The following is a 19568-nucleotide window of genomic DNA, read 5'->3' on the forward strand; positions in this document are numbered from 1 at the left end:
CCGCCGCCAATGGCTCTGCGGGGCCTGGCCCGGCCCCTCCCGGCGCGGGGGGACCGCGGTGATGCAATAGCCGGGGGGACGGGGCCGCGGGGCCGCGGGGCTCGGCCCGGCCCGGCGCGGCGCGGACCCGCCGCGGGGATGCTTCGGCCGGCCGCCGCCGCGCCGGCGGGCCCCCGGTGCTCTGGCTGAGCGCCGGGAGGAGGAAAGAGGCAGAGGCGGCGCCCGCGATGGAGAAGCCGCCGGCGGCGCGGCGGGGCCGGGGGCCGGGCCGGGCGCACGGGAGGTAGCGCGGAGAGGAGCAGGTGAGCGGGGGCGAGGGGCTGTGCGGAACACCGGGGGCTGTGCGGAACACCGGGGGCTGTGCGGAACACCGGGGGCTGTGCGGGGAACCGGGGGCTGTGCGGGGAACCGGGGCTGTGCGGGGAACCGGGGCTGTGCGGGGAACCGGGGCTGTGCGGAACACCGGGGGCTGTGCGGGGAACCGGGGCTGTGCGGAACACCGGGGGCTGTGCGGGGAACCGGGGGCTGTGCGGGGAACCGGGGCTGTGCGGAACACCGGGGGCTGAGCATCCCCCGCATCCCGGCCCCAGCGCTCGGAGCGGCCCCGGCCCCGAGCGGCGGCTCCGGCGTGACTTTGGGTGGTGACAGCCGCTGCTGAGACGGGTGTGTGCGGGTGGCCGTGTGTCTGTCCGTGTGTCTGTCCGTGTGTCTGTCCGTGCCTGTGTGTGGGAGTGTGTCCGTGTCCGTGTGCGAGCGGCTCGCCCCGTTCCAATGCAGCGATCTCCCCCTGCCGGGCTCCCGGCGCTGCCCAGGAGCGAGCCCGCATCCCGGCGAGTCCCTGCGCTCCGCGGAGATGCTGGGAGGCTGAGGCTGCCTGCAAGGCTGCGCTTCAGCCCCACAGAAATAGAGATTTTTCGGGCTTTGCAGAACCCTGCTGGGAATAAACAGTACCGGGTGATGTCGTTGCCCAAGGACTGGAGTTTTACAAACCAGTCCTTAGGCATTTTAGTGGATTTCTACCCAAAACCCGTGTGACATGCAATTTAATAAAAAAAACTGCATTCCTTGATAAAAAGCAACACAATTTGTTTCTTTTGCAGTTTGCAGGGGATGACCATTGCTTGTTTCCCATCAGTGTTGTCCATGTGAAGGCTGAGCAGTAGGGGCCTCATTGCCACACTGAGTGCTGTCAGACATGAGGGACAAGACCTGCAGAGCGAGCCAGGACTGCCAGGGACCCTTTAGTGGCACCGAGGCCCAGTGCTGCCCGCAGCTCCTTCCAGCTGCAGCCCCGGCCCTGGGTGACGTGAGGCTCCCGGAGCTCAACACGGGCGCTGCTGCAGTGCATCTCTGATTCGATGAGGTCATAGGGAACAGGGAAGGATTTCTGAAGTCAGTACAAGTGTAGGACACCGGGTGAATCACACTCGGTATCTGTAGGCTGCAGGCTCTAGATGATAATATAATCACCCATTAATACGTCTGGATTTATATTGATTTTCTTTGCTTTTAGGAACACTTCCATTTTTCAAAAGCCTTTATGCAGAGCATTATCTGCTCATGAATGTATTTTTTGTGGTCTGTGTTTATCATCCTTTGGCACTTGCTGCTGTTTATACCTGTAACACTGCTGCTTGTCCTCGTCCTTGTCCCTTCAATCCCTGACCCTCAGCTCCTGATGTTTGCTAGTGTAGAGGAGGGTGACTCCAATGTCATCCCCTTAGGAGGAGAGAACCTCATCCTTGTGCACATCTCTGTGACCCCAGTGGCTGGAGCATTAATTCTCTTAATTAGGGACTTCATGCCTCACACTTTTCAGTGCCAGATCCGAACATCAGAAATGCACATCTTCCTTGTGGGGCCAAAAATCTTCTTCATTTTGCTTCTCTTTTTTGTCTTTTCTCACTTTTCCATGGATTTTTTTTTTTTTTTTTTAATGCATGGAGGGATAAGTATTGTGCTCAGTTTAATCAGGCTGTAACTGGAGTGAGGAAATTACCTACATTTTGAACTTGGTGAGCTCTGGTTTGCTTTTCATATAGCAATTCTGAGACCTCCAGAACATGGGGCTTTCGTTCTGTGAGGAAGATGTCAGTGGCCTGGCAGAAATACCTGTCCATGTCACATGAGTCCTTGGAGAGGAAGCACAAGAGAAAACGAGGACTTATGGACCTCCTCTAAAAAACATCTCCAGCAGGCATGGAGTCCTGGGAGTCTGGAGTGACCTTCAGCTGTCTAGAATGTACCATGAGGTTCAGAAAGGGTCTCAGAGAATTTGGAGGGAGCTGAACAAACAGGATGGCTTTGCACAGCCATGGGCACTCAGGAACTTTAAAAGACACCCCTGCAAGTGCCTTGTTCCTGTGTCTCTTTGCCATCTCTCCCACTTTTTGCTTCTTCTCCAGTCTTTCTCTATGTCTGTCCCCAATCCTGCTTCTCCATTCCTGGCTTTTCTGTGCAGAAGCAGGAATGGAGAGAACAATGCTCTCCTTCAGGAAGATGCTGCCCTGAATTTTCAGGTCACAGTTAGCATTGGCATTGTCAATTTACAGGTGACAGCATCGGGTTGTCAATTTACAGGTGACAGCATTGGGGTTGTCCATTTTCAGGTCATAGTATTGGGGTTGTGAATTTACAGGTGACAGCACTGGGGTTGTCAATTTACAGGTGACAGCATTGGGGTTGTCCATTTTCAGGTCATAGTATTGGGGTTGTGAATTTACAGATGACAGCATTGGGGTTGTCAATTTTCAAGTCACAGCATTGGGGCTGTCAGTTTTCAGGTCACAGTTAGAATTGGGGCTGGCAGCAGAGTGGGTTTTCACTCAGACAGTCGAGGGTCTTTACCCAGGTCCTCATGGTCACACGGAGAGACCAAAACTGGCAAAAACACTTTTTATCTCCAGACTCAATAATCAACAGATGAGTACAAGTCCATCATCCTCTCTGGTTTCCTGGGGTGTCCTTGGCTGCTGCCCCAGCCCTGGAGGGTGGCAGAGGCTGGGCAGGTGGAGGTGCTGGCACCAGGCAGTCGTGGCACACTCCCCTGATGTCACCCTCTGTGCACATCATCCTCTGCCAGCCACGGCAGCCCCCAAGCTGGGCTGACCTTGGTGAGAGCAGGTGGAGCCTGGACACACCCCCAGCCTTCTGCCAGCGATAACCTCCAGGGAGTGCTGGCCCAGCAAAGGGCCTTTCCCTTGGGGTGCTGTGGGGGGACCAGCACCGACACTGGCCCCGGTGGGTCTGTGTAGTGTCTTTGCTTCTGACTTCCCCCTGAGGCACGGAACCTTCAGCCTGCTGCTCACCACGAGGCTGTTCTTCATTTTAATCCTCCTGGGCTATAAGGAATGAGGGAAAGTCCCACAGAAGCAGGGAAAGCCCCACTGGGTGGGTGAATTTCCCAGGTCAGGTAGCGTCATGCCAGGTAAGCAAGAGGAGATGGTGATGGGGTTTCTGGCTGCACCTCCCGCAGCCACTGCACAGTTTATTACTGCTGTACAAACAAAACACACAAAAAAACCCCCTGCATTCCCTGCAGCTAATGCCCCTGGCACGGCTACCCATGTCCCGCCTCATGCCCTGCCAGCACCATCCCTGACCCGGCAGGAACAGCCCGGAGCTCCCGGGATGTGTCCGAGCATCCCGGGACAGGGAACAGCCCCGAGCATCCCGGGGCAGGGAACAGCCCTCATGTCCCGGGATGTGTGGGAGCATCCCGGGACAGGGAACAGCCCCGAGCTCCCTGGATGTGTGGGAGCATCCCGGGACAGGGAACAGCCCTGATCTCCCGGGATGTATCCGAGCATCCCCGGGCAGGGAACAGCCCTGATCTCCCGGGATGTATCCGAGCATCCCCGGGCAGGGAACAGCCCTGATCTCCCGGGATGTATCCGAGCATCCCCGGGCAGGGAACAGCCCTGATCTCCCGGGATGTATCCGAGCATCCCCGGGCAGGAAACAGCCCTGATCTCCCGGGATGTGTCCGAGCATCCCCGGCCCGGCTCTCGGTGTCTCCCGCGGGGGATCCCCGTCCCGTCCCGCCCCGTCCCGTCCCGCCCCGTCCCGCCCCGCCCGGCGCCTCCCCCGCCGCTCCCGGCCCCGCTCCGGTCCCGCCCCGCTCGGGTCCCGCCCCGCCGCCGTTTCCTGCCCCGGCCGCGGGGCGAGGGGCGGCTGCAGCCTCCAGGAATTTGTCGCCGCTTTGTTTTGCCCGCTGTTTTCCCCCGGGGCCGGGGCCGGTCGGTCGGCGCGGCCGGGGGGCTCCGGCCGGCCCCGGGCAGCGCTCGGTGCTCCAGCGCTGAGTCCGGAGCGGCCGCCGGCGCTGGGCTGGGCTGTGCCCAACTTGTTGACACAAGCGACCTTTGACAACGGCGGGGAAGAGCAGCGAGGAGGGAAAATGAATGTTTTTTAAGGCGGACATTGCCGAGGTGCGGCTCGGTACGTGCCGGGCTGGGAATCGCGTTCCCCGCTCAGCCGGAGATGCGTGCGGGCGCTCAGGAGCGGCTGGCGAGCTGCTGAACATCTTCCTGTGTGTGCCTTTGTTGCAGAAGTGCTGCGGATCGGGCGGTCATGGAGGGAACCCGGCAGAGCAGGATCTGCCGCCCGCACAAGATAAGTGAATCCTCGAAGGTTCGTACGATCTCTGTGTCCCCTACCAAAAAAAAATCCCGCCGCAGGAACAACGAGGGTGGTGGGGGTAGAGGGTTTGGTTGGGGGCAAGGTGAGAATTCAGAGCTTTTGAAAAGAGGGATGGAAATGGTTGTTTACCTGCTTAAATATTTTTGGTAGAAGTTGCTGCCTAGTGATTAAGGGGGGGAAAGAAAAAGGAAAAGCAGCAGCAAATGGGCATCTGCTCATCATGACTCATAACTCAGAAACCCACATCATTGCAGCACAGTAGTTTCTCTATACTAAAAATTCAGTTATGAAATGTGGTGTGTTTGTTTTTTAGACTGATCCATCTCGTAAAATCCAAGCTCGTTACAAAAGCAAAGCTGGGATTACTCTTTAGATTTAGTCCTGGTTTTGTTCAAGATAGGAGATCCTGCAAACTGTGGTTAGCCCAGTGAGCTCACAGAACCCGGGTTGCTTCCTTAAGTTTGTGGGGTTCATTTTCTTTGTATCAAAGTTCTGTCTGGCACAAATGCATTGTTTTTATTTGTGAATTCACGGAAATCCATCTCGGGCAGCTCTTTATGCAGGTCCTCAGGATGACTTATAAAATGTTAGTAACAGCTGTAATTATATGTTCATTTTGTTTCATGCCAGTGCAAGCTGCTTTTGTGCTATAGTTACAGGAACTGCAGAACAGGCACCTTGTAATACCAGGAAAAAAAAAAAATACAAACCTGGAAAAGAGAAACTTTTCAGTGCCTTCTTACCAAAGCTGAATGAGCCAGATCTCATTTTCTTTTGCACCATTGATGAGCAGCAGTGCTGCACTAACAGTCTGAGAGAAATTAGATCTTTGAATCCAAGAGAAGCTGAAATTCTGCTCTGACACAATTGATGAAAGATAATAGGACTAATTTTTAAATGCATCCCTACCAATATAATCTTTCCCTCAGTGCTGATCCTGTCTGCCACTTAAATGGTTTAGTCTGAATGTAATGATAATTCATCACATTAAAAATTAATTAACTTGACAGCATTGTTTTATTTGCTTTCTTAGACAGCAGCTGTCACTATCTGTTAAACTTAGAATCACTGGATAATGTGAAGGCTGCTCTACAGAATATAAATAGCTCGAGGAAGATGTTCAAGTTCAGTATGAAATTAGTCTTGGTTCTGAAATGTGCAGCTCTCAGCTCCTGTATCTTGCTCCCTGAACAAATGAACTCGCCAAGTGGCTGAAATTCCCAGTTGCTGTCCTGTGAGTGCCTCCAGTGCAGTGTGGAATGGGTTTGTGCCCCATCCCTGGAGCAGCAGCAGCAGTCCCACATGGCAGCCAGGATTCCAGGAGAGCGAGTTGCCAGGTGGATGTGAGAGCAGGATTAGCTGCTGACTCAACATCCAGCTCAGCAGAGAGAGATCCCTGGCAAATCTTACATTCTGCTGTAATCTCGTTATGCACGATGGTGGTATTAGGGAATATTAGAGAGAAATGATCAGCCAGCTCCCAGGGATGAGAGGGAGGATGGGTTAGGTTCAATCCAAGGATTTGGTTCAATCCTATCCCCCATGAATCAGATTTAGGAGAGGGTGCTGCAAGTTGTTATTTCTTGTCTGTTCATCTGCCACCATCAGCTACCCCTGATTACAGCTGCCACAGAAGTGTGGTTTATCCTCTGCCACATTTATTCTTCACCCCCTCCTCTCCACCCCCTGGTTTCTGCTTAGGCTCCTGTACAACATCAGCTTTTCCTAGCCTCAGGAAAATGCAGATAAAAAGCTTTATAGTCCTTAAACACCTTTTTTTTTTTCTATTACAGATCTCTGGCAGTTTTATTCCTCAGTAAAAGCTACTTTGTTGTCTATGCCATAGATCCCTTTTTAAATTCAGAGGTGTGCTCATGAGTATAAGGTAAATTAAAGAGTTTTGATCCAGAAACCTTTTAATTATTGAAGCCTCTTCCCTTAGACTGTTTAACTCCACACACTTGAGTGTTCAGAGCCATTCTAACAGCAGGATTTTTGGCAGCCTGGGCTCCATTGTTTAGAAAAGAACATAAGGAAATAAAGAGAATCTGCTGGGATGTCACACTGAGAGGAGTGCATTTGGTTGTTAATTTGGGTCTCAAATCCTCTTGGCTCTAAGAATCAAACCTTTTCCACCCAGGTGGGCAGAGAGGGTCCCACTGTGGTTTAACCAACCCAGAAATGGCTTTTCCAGACTGCTGTGCTCATGTGCTCTCTGTTTGGGCAGCAGGAGAGCCACAGGTCATTGGGATTTCTAGGAAAAACAACAGTTTGGGGGGGAAGGGAATTGGGAGTGTCCGGGAGGCTCAGGTCACCTGTGTGACCTTTTCAGGTGTCACCTCTGGAAATGCAGCCTGGGGGTTTAGGGCTGGGCAAGATTCAGACAGCCAGGAGTGTTCAGAGGTGCCTTAGGAAGGACACAGGGATGTGCTTCCATTCCACCCCTTTTCACTGCTCTTACAAGTTCTTACAGGCTCTGCCTGGCTTGGTTTTGGTAATTTAACTACTTGGTATTTGCATTTACCTTGACCTGGCTTTTATTAAGAGGCATCACAAGGTACCTGACTCTGCCATCGCACATTTAATTCCTCCAGAGGGTGGTCCTAAAATTTCACTTGGCATTCTGGACTGACCAGCAGCGTTCAGTTCATTTCCTGTGGGACATTTGAGGGGTAACAAAACGTTTCCATCTTGGTTCATCCTAAGTCTGGTGATGTGAGTCTGTGAGAAGATGCAAATACTGGTGGCCTCAAAAGCTCAGTGATGCATCCAGAGCTGGTGCTTAGAATGTGAGGACCAGAGGGATCCCAGAAGGGCACTTAATGGATGTGTCCTGAGGGCATTTTCTCTTTTCTTTAAAAGCAAAATATCTGCTGCTTATTCATTTAAACAAAACCTACCTCAGCCCCTGGAAGCGAGGAGAAGCCTTGTGGGAATCAGTTCTGCACATGTGTGGCTTTGCACATAAATAAACAGCTATTACTTCTGAGTGCAGTGTGTGTGTGCCTGGAATAAAGTGGGAAGAAAGAGAGGGATTTTACCCTTACAAGCTTAGAAATGCAGAGTTCTGGAAAGATTTAAGAGGGGGTAGCTGTCAAGCAAGCAGTAACCCAAACAATACATGGGCTGAATGAAAATTCAGAGTACTGCTGCATGTGTGCTTCCCACTCTAAATGCTCTGTGAGTAGCTTAGCTGGGAGAACTCTGTAAGGAGTCATTTGGGGGACAAGGAAGAAAGGAAATGTCAGCAAGATATCTCCGAGACAATGAGTGGAAGAGTTTCAGAAAATTGTGCCTGTATAACTCATCAGGGAGGAGGTTTCAATGCAGCACTGTGGGGGAAGGAAGAATAAATTATTAAAGAAAGGGGAGTAGGAAAGCAGTAAAAGTCTCCATAGGCCTTTCAAAGAGAAGGTGAGAAGCTCAGGCTCGTACTGTGTCACTTGCCAACTACTTCATGTCAGAATTTATTATAAATGTGAATGTGCAACACAAAAAAAGCTGGGTCTGCACTTAGTGGGAAAGCACATTCCACTGTGGAGCTGATGGTGGCGGAGGTGCCACCTGCCTGATGCCGTTTGTGTTTTCCAGGTGTACAGGTGGGATGACCACTCCAGCCTGGTTCTGCAGAGCCTGAACGAGCAGAGGCACCGAGGCCTCTTCTGTGACATCGTGCTGGTGGTGGATGAGCAGAGAGTCCCGGCCCACCGGAACCTCCTGGCCGTGTGCAGTGACTACTTCAACTCCATGTTCACCATCGGCATGAGGGAGGCCCACCAGAAGGAGGTGGAGCTCTTCGGAGCCTCCTACATCGGTCTCAAGGCCGTGGTGGATTTCCTGTACGGCAGCGAGCTGTCTCTGGATGGAGGCAACATCGACTACGTGCTGGAGACAGCTCACCTGCTGCAGATCTGGAAGGTGGTGGACTTCTGCTGCGAGTACCTGGAGAACGAAGTCAGCGAGGAGAATTACCTGTACCTGCAGGAGCTGGCCTCCATCTACAACCTGAAGCGCCTTGACTCCTACATCGATTCCTTCATCCTGCAGAACTTCGGCACGCTGTCCTTCACCCCGGACTTCCTGCAGAACATTTCCTTGCAGAAGCTGTGCCAGTACCTGGACAGCAGCGAGGTGCAGCAGGAGTGCGAGCACGACCTGCTGCAGGCCGCCCTGCAGTGGCTCACGCAGTACCCGGAGCGGGAGAACGAGGCGTACCAAGTGCTGGACAACATCCACTTCCCCCTGATCCCCAAGAGCGACCTGCTGCACCGGGTGAAGCCCGCCGTGTGCTCGCTGCTGCCCAAGGAAGCCAACTGCGAGGGCTTCATCGAGGAGGCCGTCACCTACCACAACAGCGTGACGGCGCAGCCGGTGCTGCAGAGCAAGCGCACGGCGCTGCGCACCCGCGAGGAGCGCCTGCTCTTCGTGGGCGGGGAGGTGTCGGAGCGCTGCCTGGAGCTCTGCGATGACACCTGCTTCCTGGACACCAGGAAGGGACAGTGGGTGGCAGAAACGCCTCTGCCAGCCCGCCGGAGTCACCACTGCGTCGCCGTCTTGGGAGGATTCATCTTCATAGCCGGGGGCAGCTTTTCCCGGGACAATGGAGGGGATGCGGCGTCAAATCTGCTATATAGGTATGATCCCCGCTGTAACCAGTGGATAAAGGTGAGACTTGAGCTGTATTATTTCTCTTTATGTTTAGAGCGTTTTCTCCTTTGCTGGTGGATTGACAGGGCTTGTTGGAATACTTAGCATGGCAGCACTTCCAAATGAAAAGTCAAGTTAGTTAAGTTGAAGCAGCTGCTTGAGTCCTTTGTGGAAATGTTTCAATTACACAAAGAGCAAAAGAGTTTGGGGGAGATACTCAGCGTCATTTGGGATTTGGGCATCTCATCTGAGAAATTCCTCATCAGCATCCGCCTGCAATTCTTTAGATTACTTCTGGGAATAATTCTGGAATGGACTGCTTGGTTCATCTTCCTCAAGCAGTAGTACATACAAGTCAGAAATGGGTGTGATGTAAAAAGGAAATTTCCCTGACAATTGTCAAGTATCTCTGTGCTAAATCTCCCTTAGAACAAGCTCTTTGCTCCCAGTGCTGCCACAAAACCCTTCATTTGTGTGGGTTACTGTATCAGCTACTCCTTGTTCCCATATGGACTAATCATGGTTCCTATATGGACCAGTTATGGTTTCCATATGAACCAATCATGGTTCCTATATGAATCAGCCATCCTGGATGGTGCACTTGTGCTTTTCAGTGATTCCAATACCTGTCCTTGCAGAGCTGGGAAGGAGTTCCTATAAACACCAACATTTCTAGAGTAACCTGTCTCTTAAATGTTTCCTGGTACCCCCTTGTTTGAAAAATGGATGCTACTGCAGAAAAACAGAAGTTTTTTATGAGTATAATGGTCAAAACCAGAATCTTTCCTTACCAAATAAAGGGGAAGGAGCAACTTCCCCATCCTCAGACATGAGTAGCCCTTAAGCCCCTTGCTTACCAGACACTGGAAGATGCCAGCAGGTCATTTTCTTTGCCAGGTTGCCTCCATGAGACAGCGGCGAGTGGATTTCTACCTGGGAGCGATCACTGACATGCTGGTGGCTGTTGGTGGCAGGAATGAAAACGGGGCTTTGTCTTCAGTTGAGACCTACAGCCCTCAGAAGGACTCCTGGACCTACATAGCAGGACTGCCCAGGTAACCGAGCTGTGTGGAAGCTCCCCTGTGTTTGAAGAGTGGTAGTAAAGGGAGTTTGTGTGACTTTGGGAGCCCTGGAAGGGAGGGAAGGGGATGTAAAACCAGTGTGGCATCAGCCACGCCAACCACAGCAGCAGCTGGGAGCTGAGCAGGCAGCGTGCCTCAGGTCAGCGAGGTTTTAATTTTCATCCCAAGGTGCATCTGGAGGATGGCAGGGAGAGCTCTGATTTCATTCTACAATTCTTACAAAGCTTTTCCTGAGGCCACGTGGAGTTGAATATTTTCAGAAGCAATCTTCACATCTTGGTCAAAGGGCTTTGTCATTTCTGTGGCCTTACTTTGTCACCTTGGTGTGATGATTTTCCTTGTAGGGTGTTTCTCTGTGTTGGGTTGTCACAGCTAAACACATTTAGCTGTATTGGAAATACAGAACCTTGCAAATGTGAGCTCTCTCTCTCTCTGTCTGAGTTTAAATTTGGCTGTTCTGCTTTTGAAAGGTTTAAGCCCTGCAGCTCTTGTGGTAGCAGACAGGACATTGCTGTGTCTTGAATCAACGTCAGAGCAATGACTTTGTCAGGACAGCAGGACAGCATTTCATTTACTAACAGTGACTCAGATTTCACATTGTTCCACATTTGTGGCAATCTCAGGGACGTTGGCTGTATGGATGGTGTTTCCATGATGTCTGAAACCTCAGCAGCAGTGCTGGCTTTCCTGGTGCCATCACAGAGCAGGTTCCTGCAGTTTGCTTTGAGAGTTCAGGGTTTTTCCCTGGTCCCTGAGCTGCAGAGCTGCAGAGCCAGAGGCAGCCAGTGAAGGCACAGAAGCCTGTTGCCCAAATCTATTTTGGGCAGGTGCTGCAATGCAAGGCTGATCCAGGCTAACAGCTGGGCTCGAGTGCTCTTCACAAGCAGGATGCTTCTTTATTTCTGCTCACTTAGGCAGATCCAGCATCTGGGTCTGAACACCACAGTCTTTCCTGGGAAGCTGTGTAGGAGAGTATCTTCAGGTCCTAAATCCTTCTGTTAACTGGGGTCACCTGTGAGGTATATCCTGTGTGGATATTTTTACTCATAAATGATCCTGGGGAAGTTCACACAGTTGATTTAATACACCCAGACTCTCTAAAAAAGGGCAGCTCGTCTGCATATTCCAACTGCTACCTGTGTGCTGGCTTTGGGAATTCTGCAGCTGCAGCATTAAAAGTGAACTTTGACTTGTGGGTGTTAATTTCTTATTAGATTTCCAGGCTGGTCTGCTTGGATGAGGCAAAAGTCCCCCATTAGGTGACAGACCCCTCTTAGGATGAATTATTCCTGCATCCAAATAAATGATGCTGCATCCTCTCTTCCTGTTGCTCTGTCCTTGTGTCAGCTCAGCTGTGTGGGGAGCTAGACAGCTCCCCACTTTTCCATGCAGATGCTGTTTTGCACGTTTAGGTGTCTTTAGTTAGAGCTTAGTGGACTCTTGGCACCTTTGGATTTTTTTTTTTTCTTTTCAGCCCTTTTTTTCCATTTGGTGCTGAGCAGTGAATTGTTTCAGTTTGAATTGTTTCTGCACAGAAGGAATAAGGCAAAAAGAACTTTATGCAGGTTGCAAAGGGCCAGACTCAGAGGTGAGCAACAGGAACCTTTCTGACACACGTCCACTGCTTGAACTGGGTGGCTCTGGCAGATTTGGGGCTGCTGAAAAGGCTCTGGGCAGCTCCTCCTTGAGGCACTTCAGGTGGAGCTGTTAGAGCAAGACCAGAGGAGGCACCAGGATGATCAGAGGAATGGAACAGCTCTCCTAAGAGGAAAGGCTGAGAGAATTGGGATTGTTCAGTCTGGAAAAGAGAAGCTTCATGGTGACCTAACTGTGGTACTCCAGTGCCTGAAGGGAGCCCACAGGAAAGATGGAGAGAGAATTATCAAGGGCCTGGGGTGCCAGGACAAGGAGGAATGGCTTCCCAGGGGCAGAGGGCAGGGTTAGATCAGATATTAGAAAATAATTCTTAAATGTGAGATGATAAGGCCCTGGTATAGGTTGCCCAGAGACGCTGTGGCTGCCCCATCCCTGTGAGTCTGTGATTTACTGGCAGTGGAGGAAGGATAAGAGAGGATTCTGTGATCCATTCAAGACTAAAAGCATTCCAGCTACAGTTCCTGCTGCCTGCTCCAGCCTTCCCTTCAGTGCACTCCTCATCTGACCTCTGTGTTCCTCCTCACCACATGGTTTTGTTCCTCAAACAGATTTAAGTTCCTGTTTCACCCAACATCTCCCCCAGCCCTCTTCTAGCAGCAAGACTTCTCATGTAGAGGAAACCAGAAGCTCCAGTCCTCTGCTTCCTGACTGCCTGATCAGGCAATGTATCCCAACAAAACCTCCTCTTTTCCTGTGTTTTTCTGTCTTCTTCCCTCTGAAGAGAACATGTAAAGGTGTTTTGGTCCTCTTGAGAGCATGACCACCACCAGCAGCTTTTTGGTGCCATTGCTTGGTGCCCCAAGCCAGCAACTGCCTGGAATCCTGTTCCCTGCTCGAGTTGAGGTCATTCTGGGGTGTGGGCTCATGTTGTTCAACTCGAGCTGTGTGGGGTGGGACTCTCAGAGGTTGTTTGCTAAAGCCTCTCTGCTGAACATCCAGAAAATGGGTTTGTTTTGTTGCTTCCCAAGGGTCAGAGCTTGGCACGTGTGTGGAGATTTGCAGGGGAAAGGCAGTGGTTGTGTCCTTGAGCACACATGCCAGTGCCAAATCCTGTGTCTGCACTGCAGTTCACAATGTTGCTCCTCTAAGGAAGAGCTTTACAGGCTCTCCTTTATCTCCTCTTACCCCCCTCTCCTTCCCACCCTATATGGTCAAAACAACACGTTGTTTTCCCTAAGCACTCTCTTGGAAGGAGCTGAGCTGTTTTGACTCAACTAAGGCTGTCTTTCTGGAGAAGCAAACAGCCTCTCGGGGCTGATGCTTTGCAGGGAAAACTTCAGCCAAGTTGTCTAAAGGGTGGACCTGGTCCAAGCCTGCTACAAGGGAATTCAATTTGCCTGACGCTCATTAGGGTCCTTGGTTGTGGAATACCTTTCCCTTTCTTCAGAGAGATCCTATATTTTTTGCCCTTTTCCCCAGAAACTGGGAGCAGTTTCTGTCATAGTTTCTAGCCCGGCAGGGAGCGGTGCTGGCTGAGGAGCTTGGCAGAGCAGGAGGTGGAGCAGTGTGTTCTCATCCTGAACAGACCATGAAAAGGTCTGCTGCAGACAGCAGTGAAATTAATTGAGTGGCCCTAGGTTAAAGTTTGGCAGAAGAACTGAAAGCTGCTGTGTGAGGAGCTGTGTTGGAACAGGCTGGGGAGCGATGGTATCTGCTCTGCCAGTTGGGTCATGAACGATCTCACAGGGCTACAACAGGTGGACACCAAGATTCAGAGCAACCTCAGCTCACCTGGACTTTGGTTGGAGTAGGGGATTCCCAAAGCTTTATTGAGTTATGTGTTCTTCTGTCCTGGGCAGTAAATGGTAGGTTTCCTAGCATCTGAATGGTGTTACTGGGTCAGGAACTAATTTTTCAGCATATCTGTATCTGGGTTAAGGCATTCAAAATCAGTGCCAGGCTCCAGCAGATGTTAAAATCAAATCTCCTTTCTCTAAATACCTCTGCTTTTTTTCTGGCCACTTTTGCAGATAACACTGCCAAAATGGTCAATGCTCTCTGTTGGAGGATGTCTAGACCCACTCTATTGATGTGCTTGTTCTGTTGCCCATTTAGAAATGCCCCTCTGTCAATCCCAGGGCTTGTAGAAAGGATCTGTATTGATTGGTTTCAATTTATGCTTCCATTTCATGCAGTTCCTAGGAAAGTGATGCTATTTCAGGTGAGCTTTCAAAAGTGAGGCAAAGTGAAACACCTCTGGTGCCTTTCAGTGGGTAATTGTCCTGTACTGGCCAATAACAAATTGATGGTCGATTTGGTGCTTCAGATCTGATGGTTTCTGTGAAACCACTCTCTTCACTGTTGCTGTTCCCTGGACACAGCCATTGACTGAGGCAAAAGAACAGATCAGTGCTTTTTCTGCAGCTGCCTGTGCTGGGCTGCATGCCTGTGCTTGAGAGACAATGGCTATTGCTTGCTTGCCTGCACAGAACTCCAGAGTAGAAGAATTTTTAACCTACTTCTCCAAAGGCCATGCAGGTTTGCATTAACGTAGGGTCATTTTTTCCCTGAATGGTGGATGCAGTGTGATTGCCACCAGCAGTGCAGGGCTCTGGGGTGCATTCCATGTCCTTGCATTGTCCTCCTCCTGATTCCTCCAAACCCCCTGGTACAGCACAGCCTCCAGGCAGCTTGGTTTCATGTGGCTTTAAAGTCTGCTGCACTTTGAAATGAACTGAACTCAAGCTGTCCATCCCATCCCCAGACTGAGCATTTTTAAACCCACTCCTGTGTATGTAGAGAAACACAGGCTCTGACAAGTAGCCCAGGAGCCACTGGAGATGGACAGTCTCTGTTCTTGCTGGAAGAGCCCTCATCCAAGGAGCAGCATCTCTGGGTGTTTCACCTGCCATGGTACTTCTGTCAGGGTGAAAGCCAGGGGTTCATGTGCTCAAGGTACATCATGTCCACCAGAAGCACTGAGCTTGAATTAACTGCTTCCATCATGAGGCACATTGAGAGCTGTGGAAATTCTGAGTTGCCTTTTTGGATAAAGTCAATAACTATACCAAAGTTCTCTCCGTTTTGCTTCCTGTCTTTTCCCTGAGAGGCCAAGAAGCAGAACAGCCGTGAAGTCACCTCTGCAGGATCTCCAGGGCTGGAGCTCCAGCCCCCATAGTTGAACAGACTGTCCTGGTCACTCAGCACTGTCAGTCCAAGCATGTCACATGTCAGGGATTTTTCTGCTTCTTGTAGCAGGAACCTATTAAAATATCTGATTCAGACAGGGATCAGTGGTTTCAGCAGGCATCTAGAATAATAACCACCTTTCAGCTCGTCTCAGAAGCGTTGTGCTTTCAGGGTAAATGTGGGGTTTCTTTCCTAGACCATCTTTTCCCTTGGCACAGAAGTGCTGGCACTCAGGTGCATGGAAGATGTTCCAACAGCATTTGTGTGGCTCAGAGAAACCATTAGCCTGCGAAATAAAAACAGCTCAAGGTTCTCTCCACACGGAGCTCCAGCGTGTTCAGGCACGGTTCAAAGGCTAAAACCATGCTCACAGAGGTTTGTCTGCCGTGGAGGCTGCGTGGTCTCCAGTGCCTGACTACAAAGGATGGTGGTGAGGCTGGTGAGTGCAGCGTGATGAGTACATTCCTCTGTGCCCTGTGGCAATTGAATCCTTCAGAGTCCTTGTGAGAGCCAATTGGCTGGTGCTGCACCTTTTGACAACCCAACTCCCCCAAAAGAGGGAAAAAAGACATCTAGAAATGATGTGTTCAAAGCAGCTGATGCTGTTCATCACCTTGTGAGAGCTCAAAGGGGTTTGGTCAGGAATAGCCTAATGTGAATTTAAGAATAGCCTGGAGATTTAGGTTTATAGTGGGTTTATTATGGATGATCAAAGGGGGTTTCTCTCTGCCCTGTGGATGCAGCATGCATGGTGTTGCTTCTACCATCTCAATTTCTCTTACGTCACCATGATCTGTGATGGGCTGGGGTCTCCTGCCTTGTCCTGGGGTGACCAAAGGAGTTCCCAGATGTAGGGCAGCGGTGGTAGAGCAGACAGATGGCTCATGGAAAGGACACTGCCTGAGTTAGGACTGCAGGTGAACTGGGCAGAGAGCATCCTTGGTTACCCGTGTATCCACTGATCCTGAAGCTGTGCAAGGGCAAGGCAGCAGCAGTTTTCTTCTTGGTTTCTCTTGGTTTATCCCTACTGGTAAGTCTGAGAGGTGTCATGATTATTTCCTCTTTCTGTCACAGCAGCCCTTACTGAGATGTGGATTTTTTCCCTCTCTGGCCCTCTCAGACTGATGCAAGCCAAGCACTGGAGCAGAAGTACGGGAGTGAAGGTCATGACAGTAGAGCAGGATGGGCTATTTCTGTTGTGTGACACACTCCAGAGGATGCATTAAAAAGTGATTGTCATACCTTAGTGCTCTGTAGCAACCAGCTATGGAAAGGGTGATTTAAAAGTGGTTGTCAGGCTGTGCACTCTGCAGTGCAGGGTGAGGCCCTGGGAGTGAGAGGAGTTACTGGGTAACCGCCAGGTCATGGATTCTCCTGGCTTTAGTTACTGTTTATTTGCTTCTTTAGCACAGTCCTTGCTGCATGCTTGTGTGCCTTGTTCAAACCCCTGAGGACTGCTCGTGTTTGCCTGCCCCAGGTTTACCTACGGCCACGCTGGCACTGTCTACAAGGAATTCGTGTACATTTCGGGAGGCCACGATTACCAGATCGGCCCCTACAGAAAGAACCTGCTGTGCTACGATTACCGCACGGACGTGTGGGAGGAGAAGAGGCCCATGATCACTGCCAGGGGCTGGCACAGCATGTGCACCCTGCAGGACAACATCTACTCCATCGGCGGCAGCGACGACAACATCGAGACCATGGCTCGGTTTGACATCCTCAGCGTGGAGTCCTACAGCCCCCAGTGCAACCAGTGGACCAGAGTGGCCCCTCTGCTGCAAGCCAACAGCGAGTCGGGGGTGGCAGTTTGGGAAGGCAAGATTTACATCCTCGGAGGCTACAGCTGGGAGGAGGCTGTCTTCTCCAAAACGGTCCAGGTCTACGATAAGGAGAAAAATAAGTGGTACAAAGGGACGGACTTGCCCAAAGCGATTGCCGGAGTGTCCGCATGTGTCTGCGCCCTGAAACCCAAAACAGAGGACAAAAAGAAAAAGATAAAAACAAAAAAACATCCAGATCGAGGAAGATGACCACTCCTGGATAGCCACCCTTGGATGGTGGGTTCCGAAGGGACCTTGTGTTTAGACATTTCTATCTAACCTTTATTCTTTTTCTTTTTAAACAGGGTGGGGAGGGCATCTTCTGAAGCCTAAGAAAACGTACACTTGAATGTGGTTTTTGGATTAAACTCATGTTTAAGGTAAAAACAACAAAAGAAACCAAAAACTCCCCCTCTTGCTATACAAAGGGTGATGTGGCCAGAGAGGTTCTGCTGCTCTCCTGAATGTTAAGGTTTAGGCTTCTCCTTCTGTGGTTCATGGCATTTCCACATACATCGTATTATATCGACGTTTTAAGGAAGTTTTTAAAAGCAACTTTTATACTTTTTTATACCACATTTTGCTAACTCACTCTCTCGTTTGCCATATATCACGTTGTTGACTATAGAAGCTGCTGCTCTGTGCTCGTGACCCCGCTGTTGGCGTCAGGAACTCCTCGTTGGATGATCTTTGGTCCCTGTGTGGCTTGGCCAGGCTGTGGTGCAGCTGTGGGAGCAGCACAGGCATTCCCAGCATTGTCAGGCCGTCAGCTGGAATTGGGACTATTGTCACAACTCCAGCTCCCCCAGAGCCCAGCTCGCCAGCCATGCCCATAAACACCCTTTATTTCAGTGGCTGCTGATCTGCTGGGTGGATTTCAAGGGCTTGGGTTTAAGGTTCAGCTGTTGATCATCGCTGTTATTTTTCCCTCAGTCTTCCTCTCCCATCTCCCTTTCCATGTATTTCAGATTTGCCTCTTCTTCCATCTGGTGTACGTGCAGGTGATATCCTGCTACCCTTATTCTTTTGTCTTATTTTCCCCCCTTCAAACTACTTACCTCAGTAATTGGAAAACACTAAGAAAACATTTTTGCACTTAATTTCATTTGAAACTCTAAGACCTACTACAAGCATATGTGGATCAAAAGACGTAACAATAAATTTCTGGAGTGCAAGGAGGTTATAGGTTGTTTCTTCAGTGCTAAGAAAACTAGCTGGAATTAATTTTCTGAAACTCTTTGAGGGTTTTTTTTGGCGATTTTTTTTAATTTAAAAAAAAAGCCTCAGGAGTCAGCCTTTCATTTGCATTAATGGATTTATTTTAAAGCCTTTGTATACTGCATGAGGTAATGGTTATTCTTTTTTAGCCTAAAAATAAATTTAAAACAAAACCAAAAAAAAACCCAAATGAAACATTTTGGTTATGACAAACTCATAGACAAGTTTTTGGGTTTATTTTTTTTGGCATCTGAAATCCTTGCTATGTTGACTGACAATTACTTAACTTTTTGGGTACATTTTCATGTGTTCGTATGGAACAAAAATTTCAAAGACTTGCTTTTTTTCTGTTACTGGGTTGCTTGTTAACTATATCCCCTCTTTTAGCGTGTTTATGTATTACATTAATGTCTGGGAACAATAAATCCAGTTTAGAATATTCTATTCATCACAGTTTGATGTCTTGTGTATTGATTTCACTGAGGTTTTCCTTTTTGATTAATTGAAAAAAAAAACTAACGCTGTAATAATTTTTCAGTGAAATTCATAATGGTGGAAACACTTTAGTAGGAAGGTAATTTTAACAATATTAAGTAGAAATAGAACTTATTTAGATAATTAATGTTTTCTACCTTTTTCTCCTCCACAGAATCAGAAGAGACAAGGGGGAATTGCTCCCCACTGCCAGAGGGCAGGGTTAGATGGGATATTGGGAAGAAATTCTCCCCTGGGAGGGTGGGCAGGCCCTGGCACAGGTGCCCAGAGCAGCTGGGGCTGCCCCTGGATCCCTGGAAGTGCCCAAGGCCAGGCTGGACATTGGGGTTTGGAGCAGCCTGGGATAGTGGAAGGTGTCCCTGCCCATGGCAGGGCGTGAAACAAGATGAGTTTTGAGGTCCCTTCAAGCCAAACCATTCTGTGATTCTATGAAATTCCTTTTCACGTTTTTGCAGGTCTGACAAAAGATCCAGTCCAGTTTGTAGGGTGCTTTCAATGACAGTATTTAATGGAGTGTAGATAAACAATCTACAATTTCTCGACGTTGAACATCGTTGCATGAACAAAAGGCAGCTTCAGTGCTCATCAAAGCAAGCCTTGTTTCCCCTGGTGTGTGTGTTGGGGAAAATACCAAAGCCAGAGGCTCTGAGCGAGCGTGGGACATGTCCTGTGTCATTAGAGGTCATTGGGAGATGTACCTGTTGTTGCCAGAATTATTTTTCCATTATTGAAGGAACAAGTGATCCCCATTTGTATCTCCAAGCCCATGGCAGGGAGCACTTCTAAAGGCACAGTATGGCAGAGTGCCCCTGGATTTGGGATGTTGTGGATCCAGATGTGGCTGATGACCCCTATATTTAGGATGTTCTGGATCCAGATG

At 50.0% G+C, this 19568-nt stretch overlaps 1 protein-coding gene across 4 annotated transcripts; it reads left to right on the plus strand.

Annotated features, from left to right (window-relative positions):
* Positions 1-144: 144 nt before the first annotated feature.
* KLHL36 (kelch like family member 36) lies at positions 145-18646 on the plus strand. 4 transcript variants are annotated; one of them, XM_077786382.2, is made up of 5 exons: positions 145-302; positions 4548-4629; positions 8230-9303; positions 10183-10340; positions 16630-18646. In XM_077786382.2, exons 2-5 carry the CDS (start codon positions 4570-4572, stop codon positions 17183-17185), a joined length of 1848 nt encoding a protein of 615 aa, XP_077642508.1. In that variant the 5' UTR covers positions 145-302; positions 4548-4569; the 3' UTR covers positions 17186-18646. The 4 variants fall into 4 exon arrangements, with proteins under 4 accessions (XP_077642508.1, XP_085446024.1, XP_085446025.1 ...); XM_085589898.1 differs by lacking the exon at positions 145-302 and adding an exon at positions 4159-4437; XM_085589899.1 differs by lacking the exon at positions 145-302 and adding an exon at positions 4232-4427.
* Positions 18647-19568: the final 922 nt, after the last annotated feature.

This window comes from Lonchura striata, chromosome 11, assembly GCF_050655825.1.
Source record: "Lonchura striata isolate lonStrDom1 chromosome 11, ASM5065582v1, whole genome shotgun sequence".
NCBI lineage: Eukaryota > Metazoa > Chordata > Aves > Passeriformes > Estrildidae > Lonchura > Lonchura striata.